Source organism: Brassica napus, chromosome C7 (genome assembly GCF_020379485.1).
Source record: "Brassica napus cultivar Da-Ae chromosome C7, Da-Ae, whole genome shotgun sequence".
Taxonomy (NCBI): domain Eukaryota; kingdom Viridiplantae; phylum Streptophyta; class Magnoliopsida; order Brassicales; family Brassicaceae; genus Brassica; species Brassica napus.
Genome location: NC_063450.1, coordinates 7103447 through 7128063, shown reverse-complemented (window position 1 = coordinate 7128063; position 24617 = coordinate 7103447). Strand labels below are relative to the sequence as shown.

Sequence of the window (24617 nt, the reverse complement as noted above, 5' to 3'; positions counted from 1 at the left end):
AAATCTTGTGAGGTTGTAATCTCGTTACCACGAATTGGTTAATGCAAAGTTGAAGTTGAGTAAAAAAAAAAAAAAATCCATAATATTCTATGATTGATTCTATATTTTTCTCTATGAATTATTTCACTAAAATAAGCCAACCTTCCCTTATATATTATCAGCTTGTCCCCATAAAATTCCGAAGGTAGTTTTATCATATCGAAATTTTCAGATCCGACATCGAAGCTCATTACAACATAACCACGGCTCTGATGACGATTATATGATATATAATATATCACACCCTCGATGCATCGCCCATATGCATGCATGCCAGAATGATGCTTATGGTTAACTTTGATCGTTCTCCATGATTCCTGAGCTGATCCAAGTGTAAAAATTCGGCACACGTAACAAATCCTTTTATATGGAATGCACACTACTTTGTGTTTACATTCAACGGGATCATACCCTAACAGCAGTGTTATCTTTCTCCAGTCCTTACAGGGCCTTGGTATAGTTGGTAAAGTTATGAACTTTCTCGTGCTAGGGTTCCATACTATGGGCTTTTTTAATTCAAAGCAGATCACGCCATGGACAGATTCCGTAGATGGGTAGTGGATAAAATCTACTGGGAGTTTCATCGAATGATGATAATCAATAGACAGAGAAGAAGAGTAGGACCTGTTGGAGTTCTGAGTGTGCTGTGGAATAGAGGAAACATACAAGTCGTAATAGTTTTGGAAACAGAGTACAAGGCGCGGCCGTGGGAAAAATGGGTCGGTGGTGATTGATAACCAAAGCTTGGACACAAAACTAAACCTAGCAATAGATTTCTCAGGCAGCCTTGAGAGTATCTCTATGGTTAGGTCGGTAGGAATGTATTGTATTCTTCTTTTTTTTTTTTTTTTTTTTTTTCCCCAAATTGTTTTTATTGATAGATGGGCCAAGCCCAGGGCCGAAGCCCAAACATCACGAGATTTAAACAAAAGCCCACGATACTACGGACCACAAAGCATAAACACACAATGGGCCAAAGCCCAAGTAATACAAGACGGCCACACGGTCCAAACAACTAGAAACCGGGCTGTTCGCCCTAGGCGCGCCGCAAGGAGACGCCACTACCGCCGGAGCTCCGAACCTGCAGAGCCTCCGCACGTATACAAACGTTCATCGCCGTACTGTCTTCACGCCGGAGGGTTCATCAGATAACCGAGATCGCCTCCGACTTTGGACCACCAGAAACGCTGGACAGTCGAACCGAGAACCGCACAAACTTCTTCTAAAAACTTCATCGCCGTCGCCGGAGAGCTTAAACTGATATCTCATCCTCGGCGACCCACGAATCCCTCACAGATTACAAGAACTATTCGCCTCTACAAACCTCGATCTAATCGCCACACCCAAAACAAAGGGTCTCACACCGGTATCAAGGAGCTATGTGAGCCTCCTCTCACCGTAATCCAAAAGCCGGCGAAGAGAGTTAAAGAAACCTCACCTTCCCGGAAGCAAGAGTGGCGACGGTGGATCTATGAAAGCCTCCACCCCCCACAAGAGAACCGACGTCAACGGAGCTAAAGAAGCCTCCATCGCCCGGAAATAAAACCACCAGAACGCGCATCAACAGCCCCGTCACCTCCGAGCGCCACCATACGGAGGCGTCTTGACTCCAAAGCCGCACCACCACTTACGATAAGTGACAGCGACAGAGCTCCGACAAGGCGAACGATTGTGGATCTGCGAAGAGACCGAGGAAAGGAAACGAAATCATGAAGAAGGGAGTACTCCGGCGACGGCACGGATGCACACGCGCCGGCCGTACGCCGGAGGGAAACGTTTCTCTCTCTTCTCTCTCTACTTCCGACTTCGCCTTTTAGATAATTTTAAACCCTTTTTGTATTGTATTCTTCTTTTTTTGTAGTTTGTTTTCTTCTTCTTTTCTTTTAGCTCCATATTTGCTCAAAACCCTAATTTGATAAATTGATAATAAGAGACCCTTGTATTAGTAGTGTGTATCCCCTATATATTATTTGAGAAGCATTGCAATATTTTTTTGTAGCCACATGTCATCACTAGAATGATTCTTAAAATCTTTAGAGAAATAAGTTGGTCCATTTAAATATATAATAAGCTTTTTATTAAACCACAATAAATACATTATTAATGTGATTCATTATTTCCTTAAATAAGATTACGGAATTGCCTAATGTGGCTAAAGTATATATGACAATAATGATTTTGAATAATAAAGATTTGATAAAAATAAGTGTGTATTATAATTATATTTGTTTAATTTTAAGCTATTAAAATAAATTAAACAATCATAGTAATCATATAATAAAAATTAAAAAAATTATTTATATATTATATTTTGAATTTTTAAAAACGAGTATAAATTATTAAAACTGTTAAAAGTTTCACATTCAAATTTTGTGATCTATGATTTAAAACTTTTGTTATGACATGATACAAATAATTGAAAAATAATATAAGTTGAAAGTCTCATTTAATAAGTATCAAAATAAAAGATATATAAATATATGTATCATTTTAAATTAAACTATATGCCATATAAAAATACATAAATATCCTAATTTTGAAATTTACTTTTAACATTTTTTTGATAAAAAATTGAAAAAATAACAACTTAATTTTTTAAAATATTATAAATTACTTAAACCATTATTCACACAGTGAAAATTTTGTTATCAATAATTTAGACTTTTTGCTATAACAGATACAAATGATAAGAAAAACTATGAGCAAAAAGCATCATCTAATAAATATTAATATTAACATATACCATATATATGTTACTATCATTTAAATTTAATTATATATCATATCAAATAGAAAAAAAAATATTTTTTCGATTTATTAAATTTATTTATATGTTCGCACGAATTTAATTATATAAGTAGTAGACAATGATTTTTTAATTATTCAATATATATTTATTATTTCATAATATTCTATAAACATATAATATATAAAATAATTTATATATATAATGTTCATCCCGCGCAAGACGCAGGTCTTAACCTAGTATATATATATAATAAAAAAAAACTTTAAAACGCCAAACCCTACTTTACGTAGAAAAGGAACACACCAAAAACCTTAGACAGTCTTAAACTCATATCTCGAATAATGTTTGTGGATGGAGCCTCTTGAAAACGTTTCAACAATGAAAAATCAGATGTATACTTGGTCGACAAGGGATGTGAGATTCTGATGTTCATCGCTTTCTCGGTTATGGGTTATGAGTTCTACGGATGACTGCAAAATTATATCTACTTGGACGAGAAATGAATATCAGATTCAGGTGTTCAAGCTAAGACACGATGGTTGTACCATAAGCAGAGCCGGCCCTGGGCCCAAGCTAAAGAAGCATGGGCTTCCGGCAGCCAAATAATATCAATATAACCGGCCACAAATTCCAATAAGTGTGTCTTTAGTGTAGTGGTTTAATAGCCACAGTTCATTATCTTATTTTCGGCCACTTTTTCTTTTTGGGCTTCTAGCCTTAAAAATTCTAGGCCCGGCTCTGACCATAAGAAACACGAGAACTGAGCAGAGAGTTGTTTCCAAATGTTTCTTTATATCGCATACCAATACTTTACCATCTCCATCGTCGGCTTCCTGTGTCTCAGTGTTGTCCTCTTGTGCTTCTTGTAGTTTAAGTTTAAGCTCTGGACATGATGCAACGAAGTGACCTACTTTGTCACATCTAAAACATGTGATTTTAGATGCATCTCGTGTGTCTTTTCCTCCATAATATCTTCCTCTACCTCTTCCTCTACAGTAGAAACGTCCACCTCCACGGCCTCTGTATCTCCAATCTCCATTATAATCTCGGTTTTGTTGTCCATAGCTTTTATTCGACTGACCAGATTGAGCTTCCATATTTGCATACATCAACTTTGATTGATCGTCCGTAGTTTCTTCATCTTCTGTAATGCGTTGTTCATACGCTTTCAAACGGCCAACAATCTCTTCAAAGGTTGTCGTGTTAAGGTCTAATACATGTTCTAGAGAAGCTACTATATGGATATATTTCTTCGGAGGCAGGCTTTTCAAAAACTTCTTGACAAGTTTCGGTCCGTCTATGTTGGATCCTAAAGCCGCTGACTTTGATGAGATTTCAGATAGTTTCCCATTAAAGTCAATCTATGCTCTCGGTCTCTTTCATCTTAAGACGATCGAACTTGCCATTAATTTTTGCAGTCTCGCTTCTTTAACTCTCGCTCTGCTCCCATATGTCTGGTTTTAATGGCTTCCCACACCTATTTAGATGTATCCAAATCCCCGACTTGCAAAACCAGGGTTCAGGTATGGATTGGAATAATAAGGCCGTGGCTACATCGTTCTTCTCGGTATCTTCTTCAATAACCTCCCAAACGTTATGATCTCGTAATGCAATCTTCATTCGGATGGACCAAACGGTATAGTTGGTCGCATTAAGCATGGGACACTGGAAGGTGGAGGAGCCTCCTCTCTCTTTTGGGCATTCCACAATTGCCACAATATCACTCATGATGTTTCTCTTTAGTGGCTCTTATACCAAATATAGTTCTCAAACTGTCTCAGGATCACGATTGCAAACTCTCTCAATAAGAACAGTTCTTATTAAATTCTCTTAAGGAAACTATCACAAAACCTTAAGCTCTCAAACACAATCCTATTTCTCACACGTTATGCAACATCTATGCATATCCTTATATAGCTATCTAATTATCCTAAACTCATTAGGTATAACACAACTCAATATTTCTTAATCCTTTTAGTAAACTCAATCTCAGTAGGATTATGATAGCTTCTATCTCAAGCTATCTCAAGCTTACTTCAATAGGCTATATGCTTACCATGTTAGGTTCATATATGTGGTGAGGTGATCGGGTTTGTATGACATCTAAAAGCTTGAGGTTCAAACTTAAAAAAGGTGTCAACACACTACAAGAAAAATGGGCTTTACTAGCGGACGAAAAACGTTATCTAACGATTTAACAGCGGTTTAAGGAACGCTGTATCATCGCCCGTCATAGTAGGTATGGCACATTAGATAACACTTTTTTGCGGTGCTATCGTTTCTTCGGAATCGATAGCGCTTTTGTATTTGCAATAGTAACCTATGTAATAGCGCGTCATTAATGTTATTAGTTATATTATTAACAGCGTTTTCGAGAAGTTATTTTTAATTCATATATAGCAATTAATAGTTCCTGCTATATATATTATTTAGAAATTATAGCAGCTAATATTGATGCTATTATATAGTATATTTAAATAATTATAATATTTACATATTTCATTTTATAATTTATATATATTTATTTATTTTTATATAGACTCGATTTTTTTTTGTCAGACATTATATTATGAAACATAAACTTCAAAGATTCAACATTAAAACATTCTTGTCAAATATTACAAAAGTAGAGAAATCAACATTGGTAGTTCAAAGTGTGCTGCAACTAGCATAATAGCATAACAAGTTCAAAACCATCGGATCTTTCTTACAATAAAACAAGCTTGTCATTTGGCCAAGCCACCGTGCTTCCAACTGCATCACCAATGAATTCAATTTCTGAGTTTGGCCTCCACACTCGTGCCCCATCGTACTCGGAAACCTCTACCCAAACCTTAGAAGCATTGGGACCTAAAGGGACGAAATGCACCTTCTCTGCTGGATCAGTTGAGAACACACGACCTAAAGCCACTCTCTGTCCAGAGTTATTACAGTCCAAGAGAGCGCACTTCTGTTTACCACCTTTGCTGCTACAACCACTACTGTTACTACCACTCTACAACGAAATACAGTAACAAAGACAATCAACACAATCATCGTTGAATCCAACTATCATCTAAACAGAAATTCATATACCAACAAGAATCACACTACTTTAGTTAAGTAATAAATAAGATGTTTCAGAAACATACCTGAATTGAATTCTTGTTTGATTCTTTTGGTGAATCTTCATCAGGTAGTAGTATCTTATCGATAGGCCATGCAATTTTCCCATGTAGGGCATCACCCATCTTGGTCATTTGAGGAGTAGGTCTCCAAATAAAAACATCAGATTTCACAACCAAATCCACTCTAAGAATTGCAGCATTCGGTCCTAGCGGTACTTGGTTCACTAGTTCAACAGGATCAGTCGACAACAATACACCCTCAGCAATTAATTCTTTTTCTGATTTCCAGTAGTCAAAGATTTGAACTTTTCCAAAGGACGCATCAGTAGGCTGAATCATTAAAAAAGATAAATTTAAGTAGTCATGTATTCAATGTATATTAGGGAAGATCTTAACAATATATAATTACCTCTGATCCGTTGATGTTACCATTGCTTGATAAGTCAATATCATCGTCCAGGATTATCTTATAAGCTGGCCATGCAATTTTCACTCCAACCGCCTGAGCAAGCCTAGCACAAGTTGATGTAGGTCTCCATATAGATGCTGTTTCTACAGAGACAGACTTCACTACTACAGCAGCCGCATTTGGACCCAATGGAATTCGACCAATCTTATAATAGGGTTCACTAGAGTGGTATTCTCCTTCAGCAACAACGACATCATCATTTGAAACCCAATCAAGTAGTTGGCACCTTATTCCTCCCTTGCTAATATCACTTACTTCATAACTAGAACGATAATCGTTTTTTTCCTAACACAGACAGAAATAAACAAGATTCTTAAAACCAGATAGCACTTAAAAGGCTATATAGTCAAAACTCTATTGTAAGGAACTTACCTTTTGGCCGGCTAAGTCTTTGACCACATTTTGCAAATCTTCAATCTTGTTGATTAGTTCTGCTTGTGTATCTTGAAGCTTCTGAACATGGGAGTCTCTAGCATGTAAGAATGCCAACTTGGTTGCAGTAACCCCTCTCCCCATCCCCCTAATTCTTCTTGGTTTATCCTTTCCTAGCACCTGCGTGACAGCATCTTCACCGACATTATCTGAACTTGACCCCATTTCACTGTCAATTCTCTTAATCTTCTCCTGTATTAACATATATTACGACTGTTGTAAAGTCTCCTCATACTAACAAACTTGCAAGTAAATTTAAATCTACGAAATAAAATCATCTTACTATTGTTTCTGCAAATTCTTGACTCATAGGTCTTCCATCAGAATGCGTGTGACCAGCGACCCAAACCTTTGTTCTAGTTACCTTTCTAGGATCACTACTGTTTTTCCTCTACAATTTATATGAATTTGTTGTCAGCAATTGAAGTTATTTCTAATTCCAAAGGTTTGGAAATTACAAACATACCATCTCATCTGCAAGTCGAATCATCCCTTTACGGCTAGTGGTATGAGGAATTTGTCCCTTCCTGAGTTCCCTGTATTTATCACTTTGTTCCTAAACAAGCACATTACAATTTCAGTCAATTAATATTAATATACACAGACTCTAATCAATCCACTTACTATATTACCTTAAAAGCTGTGGTACATCTTCCTTTAACCCAATTGTTCCATGCAGTCGCAGATTGTATGTTGCTGGGCTTAATTATCTGTAGTTGAGCCTTGTTTTTGGTAGCTCTGACTTTCGAAGACAGTCTGGATTTAGAGGCCCTCCACAAACAACCCATCTGCTTAAAAACAACATCTTTTTGCCATTCTTCTTTCAAGTTGAATCTTCCCTGTTAAAGATTTTAAAGTTAGTAAAAGGCTTACTACATTAATCAGATATGAAAGAGTTTGAATAACTTAACCTGAATTTCCTCTCACAAAGCGTCTTTTGTTTTCTCATCGAGATGTCTCCAGTCATCTAGAAGTACTGGGACATGCTCTCTCACGAGAGGACCTAGGAAAGAGGAGAGTGTAACTGATCCATGACCAACATGCTCACCTAGAGCATTAAACTCCACATCGACCTTGTCCTCTATATGCTTAGCTACTTTGCGCATTTTTGTTGGCCCTCTAGTCTTCTTGACTGTGTTATCGGACTGCTCTGTCTGTGTCTGTCTCTGTGGCTCCGACTGAGTACTGAATTGTTCTTGTTGTGATGGTGGTTGTGTTTCATCGTCGTCATCTTCGTTAACATCTCTCTCTGCTTGTGTAACATCTTCAGGATCCACACCTTCATCTTTTGTCTCTGGGGTAGCATCTTGAACTCCCATATCTTCAGGTCCAGTTTCATCGACTTTTTCAGGTTCTGTTTCTTCCACTTCCTGATGATCTGTTTCTTCTTCTGAATGATAGTCTTCGTCCAGGGTCGGGATCGTAGCATTTTTCTTGGGTTTTTTCTGAACTAAGGAAACCTCAGGACTAACATCAAGACCTGCTTCGCGTTTACTGCGACGACACTTCTCTGTAACAGCTTTGGAATTCATTGCACCAAATTACCTGAAAGAAAAACAAACTCATCATTATTCATATATTAGTTAACCCTCACAGTCATTCCTAACACAAAAACTCTCGTCATCGGATGATTGATCTGCCATATCTTCTTCAGGCTGGACTGCTAACGTTGCAGAACAAATCTCTTCTTCTGTCTCTAACTCATGATACCCTCGTGGTGGTGCTCTCATCACTACATACCAAGGAGAGCTATCTTCCTCTCTAGAATAGAACACTTGTTTAGCTTGCGAAGGCATAATGTACGGATCGTTTGCAAATGTTGACTGGTTCATATGGAGATTCACTAGTGTGAAACCGTCTTCCTCTTTAAGTCCTCTACCTTTATGAGCCCAGCTGCACTTAAACAGAGGCACTTGAAACATGTGATAGTCAAGCAAAATGATCTCCTTTATCACGCCATAGTATGTTACTATATCAGCCTGTTGCCTCGAATCTTTGGCACTAGCTCTGCACATCGAAAAGGCTTCATATGCTACTCCACTGTTCTGTGTCTTCCTCTGCATATCGTCTGTATGGTATCGATAGCCATTAACTACAAATTCCTTGTAGGTGTGAGCAATATTTCTTGGTCCAAAAGCAAGCCATCTCAGCCTTTGCGAATGGTCCTTGGAGTTATTTGGTATCTGAAAAGGAAACATATCAGAACATATACATATCAGAACATATACATACAGAATTATTAATACAAAAAAAAAATTAATAATACCTTCTCTTTAATCCACTGTGAAAACCTTTCTGTATGATACTTCCATAAGATGGTTTCATTTTTTGCACATCTTACATCCGTATTTTGAAGTTCTTCTAAATGCATCCTGTATATTGATTAAGTTAGTGTGAGAGAAGATAAAAACACATGTCCCAATCTTTGGAGTTTTAACTTACTGAACATAAGGGTCGATCACTGCAGTATTCATGAGGATATACCGGTGAGCAACATCTCTCTCTTTGTCAGTAAGACTCACTTCTTTTGCTTTATGCAGCGTTCGGCCTTCAAGAACATTCTGAGTCGTCTCAACATCTTCGTTTCTTGTCAATGCTTCTTCAACTGGAACTGATTTCTGCAGGAACTCCATACAAAATGCAAGGCATTCACCAGCCAAATAACCCTCGGCCATACAAGCTTCTGGTCTTGCAAAATTCTTGACAAAAGCTTTTAGTGTCTTCATATACCTAAGAATGAAAATATAAGATATCGTCAGTACCATATACATATAGTAGCAGTGCTTTGTGTTGCTAGATGCAGTGGAAGATTACCTCTCAAAGGGATACATCCACCTGAAGTGTACAGGGCCACCCAAGCGTGCTTCTCTTGCTAGATGGAGTGGAAGATGAAACATGATATCAAACAGAGATGGAGGAAAGTATCTCTCTAGCTGACACATTGTCTCCACAATTTCTTCTTCTAGTTTAATAATCTTTTCTGGATCAATGATGCGTTGACACAGTCTGTTGAAGTAATTGCATATCCGAGTCACTGCAAGACGAGGACCTCGTGGAAGTAGACCTCTCAACGCAACCGGTAACAGATTCTACATTAGAACATGATGGTCATGTGACTTCATGCCGCCAATAGAGGGAGGATCCAGTGAGACACAGTTGGAGATATTGGCACAGTAACCATCAGAGCCTCTGAAGTTGGATAACCTTCTGCAAAATTTCTTTTTTTCTTCCTTAGAAAGCCAATACGCAGCTGGAGGCAAGTAAGTCTTCTTTCCCCTAACTTCAGTATGCAAGTTGCTTCTAATACCCATGTCTTCTAAATCGTTTCTTGCTTTGAGGCCATCCTTTGATTTCCCACTATGCATCAGAATAGATAGCAATGCATCAGAGACATTCTTCTCCACGTGCATAACATCTATGTTATGCCTAACAGGCATATCCTGCCATATATTTTACAAGTATGTATGAGAAAAATTATTCTAAATAAACACGAGAAGTAAAATGTTGAAAGGAAAAACATACCTTCCAATAAGGTAAGTCAAAGAAAATTGATTTTTTCTTCCACCGCCAGAGATCATCATCTTCTTCGTACTCGTCAGCTGAAACAACATCATCCTCATCTCCTGTTGTCCTTTTTCGCTTACTCTTCTTACTTAACTTTTTCCCAAAGTCGTTTTTAAAATCCCTAAGACTATCACAAATTTCAGCACCACTCTGAATCCTATTTGCAGTACCAAGCTCCACCGTGTTGTCAAACCATCTTTTCCTTCTTCTATAAGGATGATTAGGCATGAGACGCTTCCTGTTCCCCATGTAAACGTGTTTGCGACTAAACTTTAGGCACCTATGCGGTGTATCCTTGCCACAGACATTACAGGCTTGCTTCCCCTTCACTTTACAGCCAGCTAATGTACCTAAACCAGGATAGTCGGTGATACTCCACATCAACATAGCTCTAAGATTGAAACTCTCCTTCTTAAACGAATCATACACTGCCATACCTTCTGTTCACAAACTCTTCAGGTCCTCTATCAGTGGCTGGAGATAGACGTCAATGTTGTTGCTTGGTGCGGTTGGGCCAGGTATCAACATTGTCAACATAATGTTCTCGGATTTCATGCACTGAGTCGGGCCCATGTTGTAGTTGACTAAGAGAACAGGCCATGTGCTATACTTGGTGTTCTGGATGGAGAACGGATTCATGCCATCAGTAGAGATACCTAGTCTTAGGTTTCTTGCTTCAGCAGCAAACTCCGGCCATTTGCTGTTAATCTGACCCCACGTCACTGAATCCACTGGATGTCGCATAGTTCCATCGGTAGAAGTATTTGAGGAATGCCAACACAAGTCCTCCGCCAAACGCTTTGATCTAAACATTCTTCTGAACCTGTCTTTTATCGGAAAATACCTAAGCACCTTAGCCGGAATCCCTTTCTTCTCTTCACCAGTATGCTTATCCTTCTCCCATCTTGATTCACTGCATCTTGGACAGCTGACCGAATCCTCATACTTCTTCCTGTACAAGATACAGTCGTTCTTGCAGGCGTGGATGACATCATACCCAAACCCAAACTGTTTCAGAAATTTCTTAACCTCATCTGTAGACTTAGGTAGCACATTCTCCTTCGGAAGCATGTCATGAATTAACGCCAATAACTGATCAAAATAGCTCTCAGACATCCCACTTTTGACCTTAATCTTGTAGAGTCCCATGATCGCAGCAACCTTCGTGTATTTAGCACACTGAGAGTACAACGGAGTTTCTGCATCCTCCAATTTTTTTCTGAACTCAGCTTCTTCTGGTCTGTCAATACCCGCAAACACCTCTGCACTCTCCTGCTGAGCTGACTGATGGTCTTCACTTGCCATGAAAGTTGTTCTAAACAACTCATACGCCTCATTCTCAGACGAGTTGATATCACATGGCTTATCAGGCCTTATATCTCCGTGTTTAGACCATAATTTACAAATCTTGTACTTCGGATCCATCCCTCTAATCACAAGATGCTCGAAAACTGTATCACTAGACTGATGGCAGACATTGCGGCAATCAACACAAGGGCAGAACATTTCAGCTGGAACACCTAAACGGCTCGATGAAGAAGACACAAAGTCACTGGCTCCTTTCTCATACTCAAGGCTATTCCTGTCGAGTTACCACAAGTGAGAGATAAACAGTTTAGCATAATGAGATATACAAAACGAGAAATTAAAAGAGTGTGAAGTGAAGTTAATACCTTGGTAACCAAACCCAAGATTTATCCATGTTTCAGCTCCAAACCAAGTTTACATACAAGAGATTAACTTTATCAACCCACAAAGAACAAAACAAAACGAGAGTTCTTAAATGGAATTGTTTTGTTACTAATTTTACCTGATAGATTTCTTGAACTTTGATTTGACCTAGCTACAAAAGAAGACAACGGTGTTAATAAACCCAGCAAATTATAATCTTCATCGAGAAACCTAAAGAGCACAAAAACGATACCTTAATCGAAAACTCTGGAACGATATCTCCCTGCAACAGAGAGCACAAAAACGAATCAATTAAACATGCAATTAAATCACTACTACGAAAGAGATAAACGGTTAACAATCGGAATTGGAGACAATGTGAGAAAACCCGAGTTCACCTTCGATTGATTGGAGATTGATTTCGATCAGAGGGGACGTGATTTTGCCGATTCTGGATGAGATAAGTAAAGAGCTTGATAATTGAGAGTGAGATTTGATGTGAGCTAGATTCAGAGAAATGAGAGGTTTTGGTTTCAGATTATCGATCGAATGGAGGAAATGGGGGAGACACAAATGAGAGATGGGAGAACCCTAATTTTTGGGGGTTTCTATTTTTATTTGGAGCTTAATTGATTTTAGGAGTCAAAAAATTTCTAAGTGTCGCGGGCATTACCGCGCTAACTAAAGATAACAGTTTTTATGTTTCTTTGCTATAATACATAAGCATCTCCTTCAAAACCGTACGCTTATTTTAATTTTTTTAAGTCGACATTCGAACATAGCGTCTCGTAAAAGGAAAACACTATGTTTAAAACACGGGTATCGAAAACATAGCATAATCGTAAAAAACGCTATTCTGATATGCTATTAAAGCCCATTTTTCTTGTAGTGACATAATGTTTTTTTTTGGGTGCTAATGTTAAGAGATTCAACATAATGTTCACTTAAAGCAATTCGTGTTTATACTCTCTTTTACATACAAAGAACTGGTAATGAAATGGGATAGAAGCAAACTAAAGACTCCAAAAAAAAATATTTATAAAAATCATGAAGTTGCATACGAGTGTCATTCCAAGGAAGAACGGAAAAGCAGATTGTAACAAAGACACTTGACTATCAATGTGAATCACAATGAACTGGTAATGAAACGGGATAGATAGAATCAAAGTAAAGACTCAGAAAAATATATTATAAGAAAATCATAAAGTTGGCATAAGAATATCATTCAAAGGAAAAAGAAAACAGCAGCAAATTGTTACAAAGACATTTGACTATCAATGTGATTCGGGAAAGCAAGGAGCGCATACATAGGTCGGTGTTCATCATCTTGTTTTTCCTCTTCTTCTTCAACAACTCCATTATGGACCGATACCTCGTCTGCTATTCCTTTAAATTCAAATTTTCTCCAGCTGTTTCTCACCGGATCACATAATAAAATATAAGCCGATTGGCTAGTCATTTCCGGTACAAAAATAAACTCACCAGCATGAGTAAAACCTTTTAGTTTGAAACTCCGAGCATCTAAGTCACCAAAAGGTAAAAGAAAGTCTTGTCCCGACCAGTTGTGTTTCTCTGCATCCTCCAAAATCCATAATCTTCTATTCGTTATTCCATAATCTATTTCAAATAAACCCAACCTTCCCTTATATGTTATCAGCACGTCCCAGTCAGAGTTCGAAGGTAGTCTTATCATATCAAACTTTTCAGATCTGACATCGAAGCTCATTACAACTCTATCGTCCCCCTCAAGACTAGATGCTAGATAATATATCACACCCTCGATGCATTGCCCATAGGTATAACCGGTAGGACGATGCCGACAATTAGTTTTGACCGTTCTCCATGATTCTTGAGATGATCCCAATGTAAAAGCTCGGCACACATAACAAGTCCTTTTGTAGGGAACGCACACTAGTTTGTGTTTACCTTCAATGGGATCATACCCTAAAAAGAGTTCTACTTTTTTCCAGTCCTTACATGGCGTGGGTATAGCTGGTAAAGTTATGGACTGTCTCGTGCTAGGGTTCCAAACTATAGGATTATTTAAAACAAAGCAGATCAAGCCATGGACAGATTCCGTGGATTGGTAGAGATCAAAATGTAGTGGGAGTTTCGTCATATGATGATGACCAAAAGACAGAGAAGAAGAGTAGGACCTGTTCGAGTTCTGATTATGATGTGGAATAGATGAAATAAACAAGTCGTTATGTTTTTGGAAGCAGAGTAGAAGGCGCGACCGTGGGAAAGATGGGTCCGAGGTGATTGATGACCAAAGCTTGGACACACAACTAAACCTAGCCACAGATTTCTCAGGCAGCCTTGAGAGTATCTCTATGGTTAGGTCTGTAGGAATCGATTGTATTCTGCTTTTTTTGCAGTTTGTCTTCCTCTTCTTCTTTTCTCTTGGCTCCATAGTTACTCAAAACCCTAATTTGATCATAAGAGATCGACCCTTGTATATAATCAAACCTTAAAAAAAAAAAAAAAAAAAAAAAAGGCCAAAACACTAAAACTTTAAACCAGTTGGCGGAGGCAGCATATAATCATGTGGGTCAATTGACCCATGTGAATTTTGAAGTTTTTTTGTTTTGCATGTATGTCTTGTGGAAACATATGATGAGTTTAGCTTAATGACCCTTGTAAAATATATGTATCATCAATTTGACCCCCTTAAAACAAAATTCTCCCTCCGCCACTTCTAAACCCTAATTTACGTAGAAAAGGAAACACACCAAAACCCTTAGAAAGTCCTAAACACATCTCTCGTATGATGTTTGTGGATGGAGTCTCGTGAAAACGTTTCAACGATGAGAAATAAGATGTATACTTGGTCGACAAGGAATGTGTGATTCAGATGTTCATCGGTTTCTCGGTTATGGTTCATGAGTTCTACGGATGACTCCAAATGTTTCTATAAATCTCATACCATACTTTGCCATCTCCATCAAGCTCATTGGAAAACCACTCTTCTCCAGCTAATAAAATGTCTCCGTGCTTAATTAAAGTTACTAATAAACCAATAAACAGTGTTGTGTGTAGTCAAAAGAAGTCGTCATTACGTTAGTCATCCCTATATGTTAGTTTGACTCGTATGGCCATGAACACGAGTTTGCTGCTGTCAGTCAAGCTCAAGTAGGGTGTGTCAGTGGCAGACATGAGTGGAAAAAGTACGTAACAACCAAAACAATATGCTCATTAAAAAGAAATACTCTGTTCACTAGATAAAGAAAAATGATTTTGTCAAATGAATACCCATAGCTTCTTTATCATTATAAAAAGTGCCAAAAGGGTTTTCTAAGTAGAAAGGAATCGTAAAAGGAGAAAACACTCTCTTAAGGTCAAAACTCCCCCATCAGCCAGCCCACACCAACCAACTAAAAGAAACAAGAAAAAAACTGTACAAGTCAAAATATGTAAGAGAGTGAATGAGTGAGAGCTATATCACTATATCAGATGAACTAGTAACGAGGCTTTCGGAAGGCCGCTTGTAAGAAACCAAGACAGTGCTTGTCCTTATCTGCAGGGTCTTCATCTCCAACCTGCTTGTTTTCACCACCACCACATCCTGCTCTCAGAAATCTCGCCTCTAAAAGGGTTTTTTTTTTTTTTTTTACTCGGATCATCATCACGGTACGACGTTTACCTCAATCATTATCTGTTGAAGCATTTCTATGATTTCCTCAAACTCTGGTCTGTCTTTTGGGTCTTGGTTCCAGCATCTCTGTAGAAGTCCCTTCACTTTTGGATGTGTCTTCTTTGGTATCTTCGGTCTAAGCCCCTGAAAAAAAAAAGAATTCAATTTAGCCTCTGAAACATTCTAAATGCAAAGACGTTCTTAAAATAAATACAGTACCTTCTGAACAACGCCAACAGCCGCTTGTAATGGAGTCAAGTAAGCATATGGGATCTGTTTCCATTTACAATTTAGTCAAGAGTATCTTTAGTTAGCATGAAGAGCAATTCGGAGAGAAAGACTTGTAAGCAGAACTCTTACATGACCAGTCAAAAGTTCCCATATCACTATCCCATAACTGAACACATCTGCTTTGTGACTGTACGGTTTGTGTTCAATCACCTGGATCTCAGAAGTATATTGTCAAAGTGAGTGAGGTGAGAGATTAAACAGAGAGCTATGGACTTCATACCTCCGGAGCCATCCATCGATATGTCCCTGTTTCAGCTGTCATCACCCCTGATTCAATCTGTACTCTGGCAACTCCAAAATCAGCAACCTTGACAAGCTGCTCAGAAAATAAACCCAAATTTTAGAACCCCAGAGAGAGAGAGAGAGAGAGAGAGAGAGAGAGAGAGAGTCTGTTGCTTCTACATGAAGCATAACCAGAGAGAGAACAAATCTTACTCCGTATTCATCCATGAGCAGATTTGCAGTCTTAAGGTCCCTGTGGATGATATTGTTTTGATGCAGATAGCACACTCCTTTTGCAACATCAACTGCAACTTTAAGCAATGTTTGAATCTTGAAAGCGAATTTCTGCTTGTGAAGAAAATCGTAAATGCTCCCCCGAGCCATAAACTCTGTCACAAAAGATAATAGACTCAAATGAGACATGTCTTTGTGAATTACTACTCAAAACTGGCATCTACTAATATCGTACCAGTCACAATACAGAGGGTCGGAGATAGTGTGCATGCACCCAAAAACTGAACAATGTTTTTGTGTCGGATTTTCCTAAAGACAGTAAAATATGTATCAGTCACAAACTGACACTGAGAACAATGAAGCATGCAGGTTGGTTACTTTATACAGCATAAGCATCATGACTCATGAGCGAAAAGCGGCATGTTTCTGTACATAAACTACCAGCGCAAACTACTATGCATTCCACATCATGATTCACTTTAATTGCACTGACCTCATGATATAAACTTCTTGAGAAAATTCTCTAAGCATCTCCGCGTTTACACGCTCAGGCTTGAGAAATTTGATAGCAACCTCCTGACTGCAATAAGTGCCTCTATGCCTGCATAGGAATCATTAACATATTAAAGTCACTTCTGGATAAAAACTTAAAACAATTTTTTGAACAAATCTTACAAAACAATAACACTCACAGATCCCCATATGAACCAGATGCCACTTTCTTTTCAATTTGGAGCTGTTTCACGTCAATTTCCCACTCGTCAGTTCCATCTGTGGGTATCTCAATGCAGGCGGGTATCAGGTAGTTGCTTGAATTGTCACGCTCAAAGAAAGAAATAGCCTTCTGTCTTGAACCAAGTTGATACTGTAGAACACAGCCAACGGAAAATATAGGTACAGCCTCCAAAAGCAATCTGAGAATCAGGATAGAGAAAATACCTTAAGCGTCAGTATCTCCTTGCCTAATGCATCCTTTAGACCATATGTTTCCTATAATTCCAAAGTTGCTAACGTTATAATAACTTACAAAGTCATTCACTAAGTAACAAGTAGCATGATGCTCCAAGAAAGTTAAAATCATACCTCCTGAGACCAACCATCAACAACAAAGACATCCAAAGAAAAACCATCCACAGTGGAGAAAGCATGAGCCTCTTGAATGTTCAATCCAAGCTCACTAAGCAGGGAAGTAAGCTGAAACAGAAAACCATCTCTGACTCAAATTATCACAAAAAAACGGAAGATGCAACCATCCACTACATGACAGTCTGTAACGAAGCATCAAGAACCTGACTAAGGATTTTAGGCTTATCGATGGTCGAAAAGGTAATCTCATGCATCGGTCTGCAAGATAGGCAGCAACGTAAGTTGGGAATCTATGTACCAAAACTTAACAAAGAAATCTCACCGAGTAGCCAATGGTGCATTAACAGCACTATCATCATCTTCAACAATTTTACTCCCCTGAGTGATAGCCTCAAAATTTGAAGAGGAGCCAAAAGTTGGAGTTGCAAGAATCCTTTTAAAAAATAAGGGTAACCGCATGATTAGAAAGAAAGTAGAATGTTGAAAACTAGTTTTTAAGATGGATCTTTACCCCTTCCCGTGTGGTTTGCTAGAGCTTTGAGCATCATCTTCCAACGCAGGGTCAGAGTCAGCAGAGTTTCTCGGAGAAACCTGCAACAAAAGAGAAGGGAATCAACACAAAGAACACTTGTGAGCTTAATCTATAATAGTACCTGTACATCACGAACTTCAAACACAGGTCTAGTTGCGGGATCTTCCGCAAGTTTGAGCAATCTCTGATGCGTGAGAACATCTTCCGCCCTCTCAACTTTAAAATCGAGAGCATATCTGGGTGGGAGAGATAGCAAAGACAATGCAATGACGATACTAAGACAAACCAAAAGATTACGTTCACTTGGATCAAGAGACACGTGGCAAGAAAAGACGTGGCAAGATTCTAGAAGGTTCCAATTGATCATACTCAGAGATGACAAAACCCTAATGGAACAGTCGAAATCAATGTAGAAGCAGAAGAAGAAAGGTTACCGAGCAGGAAGACGATTGAAATGCTGCCAGAGCTGATCCTCGAAATCAGGGAGAGAGGCTTCTTCGTAGCTAGATTCTTGAAGTCGCTGTAAGACTTCACCGAAGACGTCGAGCTTCATGCGGTAGTGTCTAGGGTTCTCATGGGACGGAGAAGCCACGACGGCTCTGCTGCCGGAACTCTCCGACTCGTCTGTGTTCTTCATCGGTACCAAATCCACGACGGAGGATCAGAAAACTGAAATCTTGAGAATCCAAAAGACGATATAGAAGATTGATCCAAGATTCAGGTACGGTAACTTGCGAACAATGAGAGAGAGAGAGAGATTGAAACAATCTTCAGAGATTCTTATATATACGCCGAAACAGAGAGGGGATAGAGATTAAAGAGCGAGCGAGCGAGAGAGAGGGATTAGGCGATTAGCGTCACCGTGTGCTGTGCTTTACACGTAGGATATAGCCACGTCATTAACTGGTGTGGGTCACAACTCACAAGTAGCCTCTGTTTGAATAATGGGGCTTTTTATTTTATTTTTGGATAAAATAAAACTTAAGTTTTTGGTAAAAAATAAAACTTAAGTTATTCGAAAAAATACAATATAACACAGACGATATATTTTATATTTGAAACATTATAATGTAAAATCTCAATTCACTTTTTTTTTTTTAACACTGATTTATTATGATCTTACAACTATGATATGAAAAAGATTACATAGACGATTCGACAACCGACAATACTACCTGTCTTACAAAGATTTACGAATAACTGCATCATCTGAGCCGTCCTATGAAGATCCATTCATGACCAGATTTACTTGTATCATGTTGAAGCTAACTTGTAAAGCTTTCTTTTTGTAATCTTCATTAATAAATCGCTATTTTCCGGGACTTGAAACCTTGATTTCCTGTAATCGGCAAGAAATTGTTTTTCTTTTTCAAAATTTTAATTTTAATTTTTTATTTTTTAGAATTTGAAACCCTATCCCCAAAACCTCACCCCTTAACTCTAAACTTTAAGTCTATATTAGTTAACCATATTTTTACCTTTTAATAAAACTTATTTTGCTCATTTTCTTCATTGAGAGCTATTTTTGTGACAAAAACTAAAAAATGGTTATCCTAGGGAATTTCTCTTAAATTAATCAAAAATTGTTTTTTATGCCAAAAAAATATGATAATTATGTCTTATTAGGCTAATCTCATATATTTTATGTTTTATTAGTCTAAATATTTTCAAAATGGCAATACTGCCCTTAATTTCAATTAAAAAATTGAAATTACAATTAATAAATCAATGGTTAAATATTAAAATATATTTTTAACTAAAATAATTAAAAAAATATTAAAAATCCCAAAAAAACTAAAGTTCAAAGTTTTTTTTTCTCAAAGGGATCTATCGATACCGTAAGCAAACGTTCGATCTGAACCGGTCGATCCTGATAAATATATTAAAAGTACTATTTAAAAAAAATGATTAAAAAATATAAGGAGACTGAATATTTCCAAATATTCTCTTCCCATATTTTTGGAACTGGATTATTCTTATCTGTAGAATCTGTATTCTACTATATGTAGAACACTAGCTTTAGATTTATATTAATGCGTAGATTCCGATTTCTACAGGTTTTAGATTTATAGTAATGTGTAGATTCCGGATTCTACAGATTTTAGAACAATAGGTTAAGTGCGGAATGTGTTTTCCAAATATTTTATATTACTATTATTTACATAGATCACGTATTCTAAACATATTAGATTCAATGAAAAAGTGGATTACATTTTCTACTGTGTAGAATGTCAATTCTACTTTTTTAGAACAAAATAAGAAATTATGATTTAAACATTTTTAGAATTGGAAAAAAATAAAAATAAGTTGATATAGGTATTCAATCAGTAGTTACTATTTTTTGAATTTTTTGTTGTTTGTAAAACTATTTATTTGAGTTATTTTGAAAAATACTAAAGGGTATTAGAAGAAAAAATGGTACAAAAAAAAATTAGCCTAATAAAACATAGTTATAATTTTTTTTGCCTAAAAAACCATTTTTACACTTTGTGTTATATTGGGATAGAAAATTTTATAAAACCAGAAAAAAATCTTCGAGAAACTATCTCGTTGCAAACCATATAACTAAACCTCCCGTGTGCGCTCGGGCGCGGATGGAAGACAGTAGTTGGAGCCCTCCATTGATCTATTATCATAGTACACAATAACCATACTTGTATCACTTTTGTGGAACTGATTCAGCATCCCAAGTAGTTGGAGCCGAATAATATAAAGTAACGTCGGTTTTCCGAAACCGAACCGAACCGAACCGTCGGTTTTCGGTTAACCGAAGTTTTTAAAAACAATTCCGAAATAAACCGAATGAAATTTCGGTTCGGTTCGGTTCGGTTATCGGTTTATTTCGGTTTTCAATTTTATTTCCGAAAATAACCGAATTTTTAAATTTTCGGTTAATTTTGGTATAATTTTTCCAAAATATTCGGATATTTTCAGTTAAATTCGGTTATTTCGGTTAAATTCGGTTATTTTTGGGTTATTCGGTTATTTTCGGTTCGGGTTTTCGGTTATTTTCGGATATTTTTGGTTATTTTCGGTTTTTAAATTTTTTTTTTTTTTTTGAAAATCAAAAACCAAACCGAACCGAACCGAAAACCGAAAAAAACCGGTTCGGTCCGGTTCGGCCCATTCGGTTTGGGCAAAAATCCCAGGCCTAATATTATAAACTAAAATGTGTTTCATGTCAAAGTCTTTGAAACACACTAAAAGTTTGTATGTCCTTTGTTTTCTTATAGCACAGTGAGCATGTGTCATTGGTAAATTTGAAGGTTTCCTCAGCAGTTCCAAGAACCTAAGGCAACCTTCAAATTTGAAGATTTCTTTACCACATTGATGGCAATGAGAAAATTTGAAGGTTTTTTTTTAAGCCGAAGATATAGCTCACGTTACCATCAATGTGCATATCTCTATCAGCTTAAAATTAAGAATGCGGCTATAGAGGGAACATAGGTTTCCACCCAAACTGCATGGATCTTACTCTCAACTCATATGGATTTTGTAGAGATCTAGTTGCCTTCATGGAGGGCTCAACTACTTTAAGAGTTACGATTAATGTCTTAAACTAGTCTGAATCAGAATTGGGTTTGGGCATCAAATGCAAAACCATCTCTATTTGTGACAAAGAAGCAACAAACCGTAGCTCATGTCCTCTCTCTTAGCTTCGACGACTAAAAGCCTGACTCGCTTGGACTATGAACCATCATTTATTGACAAGATCAGATCATGATTCATCTCTTGGTCTACCAAGTCTTTTTCTTTTGCCAGTCCTTTCCAACCAATTCAATCAAATCAGTAAATCTAAAACACCAACTTTCTAGTGTGCAGATTTCAGGTTCTGGTCATCATATACGAGCTTATAATTAGTCAAAAACAACTACGTGGAGCTCTAGGTCTCAGCTAATACATTTAGCTTGAAGTCAACACAAACGAGCAAAGAGAAAAAAGAATCTGAACCACTCGTTTGATCCAAGAAAACGATTAAAGAACAAACAATCCAAACACACAACACAAGCAGACATAGAAACAAAACGTCCGAGAGAGTAAGAACCTTCATTTTCAGCCAAATCCTAAGAAAATGTTTAGTTACATTTAGCATGTTCATTTTATGAACGCCACGACTAGCGGCAGCGGCAGAAAATAAAGCTAGGGCAGAAGAAAATTCTTTGATGTTCTGATTAAAAACAGCCGCAACGGACAATCAAAGACATGAAAACGGAATCGCCGCTGCCGCTGAAATTTCGAGCGTCGTATTTGCTGGGTTGAAGTTGACGCAGCGACTTGAAAAATGGAGGATGTGATTGTTTTTACAAAACCCAGCGACAACGATGATAGTTATTTGCTTTATATTTTTGAAAAGCTGACGCGGCCGCGGCGTCTCCAAAAAGAACAGGCCTATTATAGCATACTTTTTGCGAACATCTCACCTTGAGCCACGGTGGTGTCTCCTCCTTTCTGGACTCCCATAAGGAGAGTAAGACCTATCTCTCCTCGACCTTTCCCTGCGAGGTGGCGGAGAATAGTCACGCCTTCCTCTCAAAGGTGGTCGTCTTGCTGACCTACGGTCTCCATAATCATCACGCCCATAGTGACTACCACGGTCTCGGTCACGACCCCCTGAAAAGAGTTGAGAGTTTTGTTATTACTTTATACACTCTTCTAAATCCCTAAAGAGAATAGTTTTAACACGGTGGATTTTACCATGATCCCTGTCGTTTTTCAGACCAAGATAGTGCCCTGGAGTGGGAGTTCTTGGACGCTTCCTCCTTGACTGTAAGAAAAACAGTATCAAAGTGAATTGACCAATACGCACAAGAGAATTCCAAGTTGAACAAAGAAAAAAAAACGACATTGATATAACACCAGGTTCACAAGAATGCAATCAATGAGCATACACTAAAAAAAAAAAGCTAGCAATACCATAAAACCCTTGGCTAAAAGTTGTTGATAATGTCGTTGATTAGTTGAGAGTTGTATAGATGTTGGGGTTGGGGCAATATTTGATTAGATGATCATGATCATTGGTAAAAGCCTAAACTTGAGCCATTGATCAAGCTGTGTTATGAATGATGAACTCGTCATCTTTTGGTTGCTGACGCAATAAACTTTCTGAACAGCAATAAAGAATGATGATAATCAAACTTATAAGAATATTGCAGCAGAACTTTAGTAGTAAGATTGTTGTTTACCCTTTCAACAGTAATGTAACGGCCCTCCAGAACAGACTGGTTCAGGTACTTAATGCAGCGGTCAGCATCTTCGTAGCTATCCATTGTAACAAAGGCAAAACCACGAGAAGCACGAGTCCGGGGCTCCACCACAAGAAAGCAGGAGGCAACCTGATGAGAAAGCAACTCATTAACGAAAGGTTAGAGATTCAAGAGCCAAATACTGAGGATTTCCCCTCCTTGGAGACTCAAGCTGAGACATGATTTACCTTCCCCTCCTTGGAGAAATGGGTTTCAATCTCCCTCTCTGTGACCCTTGTAGATAAGCCCGTCACGTAAAGAGTACTCCCAGGGTTTGCAGTTTCAGTCCTGCCAACCATACATTTTAATTAACAGAGATAACAAAGACATTAGAAACTAACTATTCGATCACAGGTACCACTGTTACATACAACAAAACAATAGAACCTTTAAAAAAAAATCAATAACTGACCTTCGATGGCCCCTCTCCCTCGACCTCGACCTAGAGAAGATACGTCACCAAAAGAAGAAGATTAACATACAGGCATATACAGAGTTATTTTGATGAAATGCTAAAAATGCAAAGTTAACAAATATGACATAAAACTAACCTTCCGCGGCTTCTTGATCTTGATCTATGCCTTGGGACAGAACTCGACCTAGGTCTGGACCCAGATCTTGATCTTGATCTGGACCAAGACCTGGACAGTTCTCTCAGGGGTGAAGGAGATTGTGAATCTCTGATGCAAAAAAAAAAAACAAAGATTAAAAAATTTATAAAACCCCTCCTAGTCTCCTACATTGACTTTTATCAAAAATCTAGACATGAATTATGTGTTATATCTCTCTTCCAGTCTTCTTATTCAAACACATCACAGTCAGTTATATGAAATCATAAAGTAATCAGCCAAATAACGTAGCATCAACTAAATAATCCAAATTATCAGCTCTATAACCCAAAAATCAGGGCTTAAACAAGTCAATTTCATCGCAATTGTGCAAAATATCGAAAATTTACGCCAAAGAGCTATGCTAGTGTAGAGTTATCAAATGTCAAATCTGGACAGGACAAGCACAAATTTACGATGTCGAGACAAACGATCTCGCACAATGGTAATGAAATTCGAAGAAATAGAAATAGAAATCTACCTCATTCTCGGAGAATCCGGCTGCAAAGGAAAACGAATTAAAACAAAATTCGAGAAATTAGTTGGGTTACCCAGAAAGATCAAATCGGATCAAGACTAATGGAAACAAAAGAAGAGATATATAGAGAGAGAGTTACCATTGCCAAAGAATGAAAAATCAATAGAATTGCGACAGAGACGGAGAGAATTAGGGTTTCACTGTCAGAAATCCAAAAAAAAAAATGAACAGAATAAAAATGATTACGTGGTAATTACT

The 24617-nt window shown here is 37.7% G+C and overlaps 6 protein-coding genes across 8 annotated transcripts; all 6 read right to left on the bottom strand.

Annotated features, from left to right (window-relative positions):
• LOC125590383 (putative F-box protein At1g47790) lies at positions 1–3885 on the bottom strand. Its single transcript, XM_048763935.1, has 2 exons — positions 3592–3885; positions 1–980 (listed from the first exon to the last, which is right to left on the bottom strand). Exons 1-2 carry the CDS (start codon positions 3883–3885, stop codon positions 39–41), a joined length of 1236 nt encoding a protein of 411 aa, XP_048619892.1. The 3' UTR covers positions 1–38.
• Positions 3886–8379: 4494 nt separating this feature from the next.
• Positions 8380–10795, bottom strand: LOC106448572. The gene is made up of 6 exons (XM_013890438.1): positions 10319–10795; positions 9949–10236; positions 9611–9885; positions 9239–9526; positions 9063–9168; positions 8380–8979 (listed from the first exon to the last, which is right to left on the bottom strand). Exons 1-6 carry the CDS (start codon positions 10793–10795, stop codon positions 8380–8382), a joined length of 2034 nt encoding a protein of 677 aa, XP_013745892.1.
• Positions 10796–10804: 9 nt separating this feature from the next.
• Positions 10805–12062, bottom strand: LOC106448573. Its single transcript, XM_013890439.1, has 2 exons — positions 12034–12062; positions 10805–11942 (listed from the first exon to the last, which is right to left on the bottom strand). The coding sequence occupies exons 1-2, from the start codon at positions 12060–12062 to the stop codon at positions 10805–10807; spliced, it is 1167 nt and encodes a 388-aa protein (XP_013745893.1).
• Positions 12063–13282: 1220 nt separating this feature from the next.
• LOC106448574 (putative F-box protein At1g47790) lies at positions 13283–14476 on the bottom strand. The gene has a single exon (XM_013890440.3). The coding sequence runs from the start codon at positions 14442–14444 to the stop codon at positions 13287–13289; it is 1158 nt and encodes a 385-aa protein (XP_013745894.1). The 5' UTR covers positions 14445–14476; the 3' UTR covers positions 13283–13286.
• A 726-nt stretch (positions 14477–15202) lies between these two features.
• Positions 15203–18935, bottom strand: LOC106446571 (serine/threonine-protein kinase STY8). 2 transcript variants are annotated; one of them, XM_048763593.1, is made up of 16 exons: positions 18465–18935; positions 18152–18266; positions 18010–18089; positions 17821–17931; positions 17702–17756; positions 17496–17606; positions 17352–17402; positions 17105–17277; positions 16906–17013; positions 16648–16721; positions 16392–16567; positions 16177–16272; positions 16026–16106; positions 15885–15938; positions 15675–15809; positions 15203–15596 (listed from the first exon to the last, which is right to left on the bottom strand). In XM_048763593.1, the coding sequence occupies exons 1-16, from the start codon at positions 18665–18667 to the stop codon at positions 15468–15470; spliced, it is 1752 nt and encodes a 583-aa protein (XP_048619550.1). In that variant the 5' UTR covers positions 18668–18935; the 3' UTR covers positions 15203–15467. The 2 variants fall into 2 exon arrangements, with proteins under 2 accessions (XP_048619550.1, XP_013743798.1); XM_013888344.3 differs by having other exon boundaries at positions 15203–15570; positions 18465–18931.
• Positions 18936–21962: 3027 nt separating this feature from the next.
• On the bottom strand, positions 21963–24617 carry LOC106446572 (serine/arginine-rich splicing factor SR45a). Of its 2 annotated transcripts, XM_013888346.3 has the most exons (9): positions 24499–24617; positions 24363–24382; positions 23825–23953; positions 23686–23715; positions 23462–23561; positions 23214–23363; positions 22726–22795; positions 22424–22641; positions 21963–22116 (listed from the first exon to the last, which is right to left on the bottom strand). In XM_013888346.3, exons 1-8 carry the CDS (start codon positions 24499–24501, stop codon positions 22448–22450), a joined length of 696 nt encoding a protein of 231 aa, XP_013743800.1. In that variant the 5' UTR covers positions 24502–24617; the 3' UTR covers positions 21963–22116; positions 22424–22447. The 2 variants fall into 2 exon arrangements, with proteins under 2 accessions (XP_013743800.1, XP_013743799.1); XM_013888345.3 differs by having other exon boundaries at positions 21963–22641.